Genomic DNA, 6,553 nt, shown 5'->3' with positions numbered 1-6,553 from the left:
CTTAATGTTTGTATATTGAGTTTTTTGTAATACCTGATAAAATTTTACTTGACTGAGAACTGTATGGTGCTTTGAAGTGTCTTGATGTATTGGACTTGGTTGATCATAAGTGCCACAATTAGTATCACAAGATCAGTTTCTCCAGCATAGCTCATACCGTAGGTGGAAAACACTCTTACACTCACCTGCATTTTGTGAAGATAAAAGTGGGGTCAAGAACCCACATTTCTCACAAAAAAGGAGGTAACTTGTGGCATGACATAGAAAGGGCTGAGGATGTAGGTCAGCCATAGAGTATTTGCCTTGCATGTCCTAAATTTTAATCCCCAGCACTGCCAAAACCAAAAAGATATACTGAATTACTCCAGAAGAATGAGAATGAAGAAAATAAGTGAGCAGTTCATGTGGTCTGAAAATTGAGTCAATACTGTAATTGGAGACAGGTATCTCAAAGAGGTGATTTGAGATGGTCATTATTCCCACCCATGTATACAATAGAAACAGTTCATAATGGATTGAGTCTGATCTTTTTGTTTGCACCAATACAAATAAGTCACAATTTTAAAAGCATACACTTGTTCAAAAGTTGTCTTCCCTTTTCAGACTTTCATTAACCAGGAGTCCGAAGAGTTCGGGGCTTTTGGTGACAGGGCAGTCATGAGATACATGTATCCAGCAGGCATTCCTGTGATGTTTCAGGAATTTAAGACTGTGCTGATGGTGTGCTGGTTCCTTCACAAATCTGATTCTCTTAAGAAAACAGTCTACACTGCTAAGAGAATCTCGGTTTCTCCAGCTTTCTAGGGATGCTTGCTACCACTAAAACCTTAGAGAGTCTCAGGATTTCTAAAATGTAACCTGAAATAAACCAGAATGCAAATGTTATTTTATGTCTGATGCCCTAAAGGTCCTAGTCACTCCCAAATATTGCCTCTATTTGAGTTGGATCATTTTGGAAATAAAAATAAGGGTGGTCACTGAAAGGACTGGAACACATGCTTTATACATGCGGAAGCCCCTAGTTTGATCCCTAGCATCACACGGGTCCTGAGCACTGTTGGTGTGTCCCCCAAACAAAAATCGAAAGAGAAAATAATAGCACAGAATAGCTCTTACACAAAACATTCCAGCCCCTGAGACTGGGCCTCTCAATTTGAAATATCGCTCAGGCATTTGTTCAAAGTTATCAGGTGACTGAAGTTGTATTCACTCCTTCTATGAACTGTCCTGGCAGGCATTCTGCTGAGAGTTGGGCAGCTGCATAGTCTTTGTCCACTCATTCCACTCTCTTCCAGCATCAAATTCTTAGTGCTTGGTTTGCTGTGGTCCTCTGGGCATAAGAACTCTGGTGTTTTATATACCAGAATGATTAAGACATTTGGGCCACACCCGGTTATGCCCAGGGCTTACTCCTGGCTCCGCTCAGGGATCACTCCTGGTGGGTGGGCCTGGGGGGACCATATATAGTGTCAGGACTTGAGCCTAGTGGGCCACATGCAAGACAAGTGTCCTTCCCATTGTACTCTCTCTCCACCCTTTATCTTTGACCTGGGTAAAAGTCCTCTTTAGGTTAAGCTGGGAGACTTAGTCCTTAATGACGAGGGATGAGCATTATGCATTTCCTGTTCATAAATGCCCATGTTTTCTCAGACATAGTCCTTTGTCTTCCCTTTTGGTCTTTCTGTGAACTCCTATTTCCACTTTGCAGCAAGGAGCAAAGGTGATCATGGTGGTGGAAGAAGCCCCTTTGTTCTTACCACTCAGAGCTCACTGATAAGGCATACTTTCTGCATGCCATTGCTTGTCTGGGGCAGGGCGAGGATACACGGCTCATGCCAACCTGTTCAGCTGTCCTGAATGACTTATATTCCCAGGATCCTTCTGAGATCATCAAGGCCTCACTCAGGTTTTACAGCGTATAAAACATTTCCATTCGACCTCATTTAGGCCTAACAGCAAAGCTGTGAAGTAAGCAGGGTGGTGATTATCGCCATTTATAGTTTAGAAAGCAGGTGCAGAGGCCACATTATGGAGTAATCCGGAGATTGCTGTTTATTTACTTCCCCTCCCGAAGTCTCGGCTTCCCCGTCCTTAACTTTAGAAAAACAGATGGTCTCCCAGGGTCATTTCTGTGCGTTTCTTTCATCCACGATCCTGGAAGCGGGGATGAAAGGCCGTGGCGGCCCCTCGAGACCGTCACGCAGCGTGGCCCCCGGGAACGAGAGAGTGGGAAACCCGTGCGAGAACCGCCCGTCCTCGCAGGGCGTTTTCCTCCAGGAGGCGGAAGGGCGGTGGCCGCGACTCCCACTCGCGGCCACCTCGACACAGGTGACGGCGTGGCTTCAGGACGGGGAGTGGCGCCCCGGCGACCAACATGGCAACCGGCCGGGCAGCGCCCGCCGCCGCTTCCGGGTTCCGCGAGGCCGGCCGGGCTGCTTCCGGCAGCGCGATGGCTGGGTTCCCGGGACTCGAACGGAACTTCCGGCGGGGGCGGCCGAGGGGAAGAGTGTGTGTCTGTGCGGGAGGAAGAGGAGACTCGCCCGCGAGGTCTCGGAAGCCCCAGGGAGTGGAGGTAGCCCGGCCGGGGGCCCGCGGGCGCGGGGAGGGTGCGGGGAGGGCGCGGGGGGGCGGCCCGCGGGACCCCCGCGCGGAGCCCGGCGGGCGGGGAGGGGCAGCCGCGGGCCTGGGGATGGGGGCGGGGAGTGAGGTGCGAGGAGGCGCTGGCCGGTCCGGAGACTCGGGCCGGGGAGGGGCCGCAGTGGCCCCCGAGCCCGGGAGAGGGACCCCCGGCTCGGAAATGGGAAGATGCTCGTGGGACAAGCGCCCCCCAGGGTCACAGGGAGAGCGTCCCTTTGTGGGCTGCAGTGGCTCCCTTGTCCGGGGAGGAAATGTTCCCCCCGTGGGAACGGCGGGCCCCCCGCCCGCCTCCCCCTGCCCGCCGCCCGGGCTGAATAGGCACCCCCGCTGGGGGCAGTGGGAGTGCCCGAATCACGGGGGAAGTTTGGGCCTTGGGGCAGAAGGCCCCCTGGGTAGCGAGCGGGACATCATTCCGGAAGGAGGGAGGATGGGGAAGAAGGGGGGTTCCTAGCTGAGGTCAGGAGGGGAACTCCTGTGGAGGGAGAGGGACGCCAGGCCCGAGCGAAGGGTCCCACAGTGCAGAGGGGTACTTGGGGTGGAGGCAGACACTGGGAGCTGTTGGGAGGGTGGAGCAGGTGGGCTTCTCCGTGGGCCTTCCGAGCGTGCAAGGGACTTGGGGTGCTGATGCTGGGCGGGAGCCGGCCGGGCTTTCTTGTGATGCCTTTGGGAACCCTGGCGTGGGGTCAGACTGTGGGGGAGGGGGACCCCGCTGTAGTTAGCAGGCAGCAGCAGCAACAGGTCACCCCATTCACGGGCTGCAGGGCACCAGTTGGGGTGTGGGTAGCCTAGGGGAGTCCCTGTGCCTTCTGGGGGCTGGGTGGGCGGGAGTTTGGAGCGAGTGTGTGTGGGGGCGGAGGGGGCGGGAGGAGGGGCTGGAGCAGGTTTCCCGGCACTGCTGCCCCTGTCATTTGCCAGTAGGCTGGGACTTGGGGCTGAGGGACCCAGGGCTCTGGAGAGGGGGTGTTCGGAGCGGGCAGAGCGGTTGCTGGCTGAGAGGTAGGTGAGGGGGAGGCAGCAGGAGTTCCTCAGCTCAGCCTCTTCCCACATGTGGGGTCCGGAACAGAGGGAGGTGGAGGGACAGGCCAGACCCACTCTGGGCCAGAACTTTTCTGAGCCCAGGACAGAACCTGGGGTGCTTGAGAGAGGAGGGGGCTTGGGTTCTGGGTTTCTCACTCTGGGCGCTGCGCCCGGGTCTTTGAGCCTGATTGTTGCTCTCGCCCGCCTTGGGGTTCACACAGGCCCCAGCCTTGGAGCCTGCGGTGTATGTGCGGTAACAGCATGTCTGTGCCCCTGCTCACCGATGCTGCCACTGTGTCTGGAGCTGAGCGGGAAACGGCGGCGGTAAGCGCCCTCTGGAGCCCCGGAGCTGTTGGGGAGCGGGGAATGGGAGCCGCGAGAGGCAAGGGATTATTTGCCTATTGGGACCTGCTGGGGTGGTGGCCAGCGGTGGGAGGACCGGACCGAAGGCAGGATAATGACTCTAATCCTCTTTCAGGTTATTTTTCTGCACGGACTTGGAGATACGGGGTGAGCGCCGGGTTGGGGTGTGGTGGGAGGGCAGCCCAGTGGTCAGCTCGGAGAGGCTGGATCCTTCCCTTCTCCCCCTCCGCAGCGGTGCCTTTTCTCTCCTCCCTGACAGGCACAGCTGGGCTGACGCCCTCTCCGCCATCCGGCTTCCTCATGTCAAGTACATCTGTCCCCATGCGTGAGTGTGGTTAGGGATCAGTTGGGGGAGGGGGCGTTTTTGTGGTCCCAGGCCTGGGCGCTTCTGCCAGCTGCTTCCTGGGGCTTAGGCCCAGGGCAGTTGTTCGTGCCCCTTTTAGCCTGCACCCCTGTGGGGCCCCAGGAATGAGGTTCAGCCCCAGCCCCCCCTAGACCTGGAGTTGCCCATGCCCCTTCCCCAAGTACTCACCAGCCGACCTTGAGAGAGCTGTGGCCCACCGAGTGCTGACTCGGCTTCTGCACTGCCTTTGCTGCTGCTGCTGATGCCCCAAACACAGGCTCCAGCCCCACGTGGCAGGTTGCCTGGCAACCCTCAAACACAGTCCTGGCCTGCAGGGAGGGGCCCCTAGGGGCTGCTCTGCCCCTCCTTGGTGCCTCTGTGCCTTCCCCCCTCCTGAGCCCGCTGTTTCTCTCTCCCCCGCAGGCCGCGCATCCCTGTAACACTCAACATGAAGATGGTGATGCCTTCCTGGTGAGTTGGGGGAGGTGAGGAGCTGAGGTGCAGCAGGGCCGGCCAGGCTCTTCCAGTGGTTGCCAATGTCTGTTCCCCAGGTTTGACCTGATGGGGCTCAGTCCGGATGCCCCGGAGGATGAGGCTGGCATTAAGAAGGCAGCAGAGAACAGTAAGGCCTGGGCCCTTCCCCCAGTATCCTCCTCCACCTCCAAAGCACTGGCCAGTCCCTTCCCTGGGCCCCTCCAGTGGCCTGCCCCCCACCCAGTGACAACTCCTCCCTGCAGTCAAGGCCTTGATTGAGCATGAGATGAAGAACGGGATTCCTGCCAACCGCATTGTTCTGGGAGGTTTTTCACAGGTGAGGGGAGAGCAAGGACGGGCGAAGGGGTGTGCATACTTATCTGTGCCCTCATCACCTCATTCTCTCCTCCTTCCAGGGTGGGGCCCTGTCCCTCTACACGGCCCTTACCTGTCCCCACCCTCTGGCTGGCATTGTGGCACTGAGCTGTTGGCTGCCCCTGCACCGGGCCTTCCCGCAGGTGAGTGATCCCGAGACCTTGTGGCCTGGCGCTGGTCCCAAGGTGCTGGCCTGGTCCTCTGAGTCCTGTCTGGCCCGTAGGCAGCCAATGGCAGTGCCAAGGACCTGGCCATTCTTCAGTGCCATGGGGAGCTGGACCCCATGGTTCCCGTACGGTTTGGGGCCCTGACAGCCGAGAAGCTCCGGTCCGTTGTCACCCCTACCAGGGTCCAATTCAAGACCTACCCAGGTGTCATGCACAACTCCTGTCCTCAGGTCAGTGGTGAGGGCCCCTTTTCCCCTCCGACTCCCTCCTCCAGGAGTCTCTCACAGCCCCTGCTTTGCCCCCCAGGAGATGGCAGCCGTGAAGGAGTTTCTTGAGAAGCTGCTGCCTCCTGTCTAACCAGACTTGCTGGCCCCCAGCGCAGTCCCCTAGTTCACAGGGGACCCAGCACGCGCAGCACCATCTTGGATCTGAGCCGGCCGAGCCCCTGTCCCCACCCTCCCTGACCTGTTCTCTTCCCACAGGCCTCTGAGGCAGGCGGGATGAGCCCGGCCAGGCCTTCCTTCCCGACCTCAGCCACCTGGCTCTCTGCAGCCGGCAGTGGGCCACTTTCTTACCCCGTTTCCCTGGAGGTGGGCCCCCTGGCAGCAGTATTGGAGGGGCTGCAGGCAGCGGGAGAAAGGGGCCCAGCCGCTGACCCACTCACTCAGGACCTCACTCACTAGCCCCACTTTGGGCCCCCTCCTGTGACCTCAGGGTTTGGCCCCTGGGGCCCTCCCAGGCCCCACCTCCAAACCACCCCACCGGAATCTGCCCAGATAATCGTGTGTCTCTCCTGCCTCCGCTCCAGCTGCTTCTCAGTCATGAATGTGCCCGTGGCCCGGGCCCCCTGGCTGCTGTGGGCTGCCTGCCCCTGCTGGGCGTGTCGGGTCAGGAGGCAGAGTCCTTGGAGGGGGCCTTTCCCTCAGCCGTTTCCCCAACTTGGGGGCTGGGCCCTGCCTCCCCGTTACCCTCCTTCTCTGCAGGCCTGGAGCCTGCAGGGTTGGACTGAGGCTCAAGGTGTCCCCCAGCTGTCTCCTCCCCACCTTGTCCCCACTCTAGGGCCAGGGCAGTGTCAGGGGGGAGTCGTGTCTTGTCTTCTGTCTCCATGTGGTTTTGGGTGTTTTTCTCGTTGTGTCCTGGATTCCGATAAAATTAAAGAAATTGCTTCAACTCTTAG

General features: G+C 58.3%; 1 protein-coding gene across 1 annotated transcript; it reads left to right on the top strand.

The window, feature by feature from the left end:
* The first annotated feature begins 2,335 nt into the window (after positions 1 to 2,335).
* On the top strand, positions 2,336 to 6,552 carry LYPLA2 (lysophospholipase 2). The gene is made up of 10 exons (XM_004603434.2): positions 2,336 to 2,572; positions 3,876 to 3,978; positions 4,133 to 4,164; positions 4,277 to 4,342; positions 4,784 to 4,831; positions 4,912 to 4,982; positions 5,098 to 5,171; positions 5,251 to 5,352; positions 5,433 to 5,606; positions 5,683 to 6,552. The coding sequence occupies exons 2-10, from the start codon at positions 3,901 to 3,903 to the stop codon at positions 5,731 to 5,733; spliced, it is 696 nt and encodes a 231-aa protein (XP_004603491.1). The 5' UTR covers positions 2,336 to 2,572; positions 3,876 to 3,900; the 3' UTR covers positions 5,734 to 6,552.
* The last annotated feature ends 1 nt before the right edge of the window (position 6,553 follows it).

This window comes from Sorex araneus, chromosome 5 (assembly GCF_027595985.1).
Source record: "Sorex araneus isolate mSorAra2 chromosome 5, mSorAra2.pri, whole genome shotgun sequence".
Classification (NCBI taxonomy): domain Eukaryota; kingdom Metazoa; phylum Chordata; class Mammalia; order Eulipotyphla; family Soricidae; genus Sorex; species Sorex araneus.
This window is presented reverse-complemented; position numbering and strand designations above follow the sequence as displayed.

What these genes read in the sequence shown, in the direction of transcription:
- LYPLA2 (XM_004603434.2), top strand. Translation starts at nt 3,901, where the DNA reads ATGTGCGGTAACAGCATGTCTGTGCCCCTGCTCACCGATGCTGCCACT. An exon ending in CTGAGCGGGAAACGGCGGCG is followed by an intron (nt 3,979 to 4,132) that starts GTAAGCGCCCTC and finishes ATCCTCTTTCAG; the next exon opens with GTTATTTTTCTGCACGGACT. An exon ending in TTCTGGGAGGTTTTTCACAG is followed by an intron (nt 5,172 to 5,250) that starts GTGAGGGGAGAG and finishes TCCTCCTTCCAG; the next exon opens with GGTGGGGCCCTGTCCCTCTA.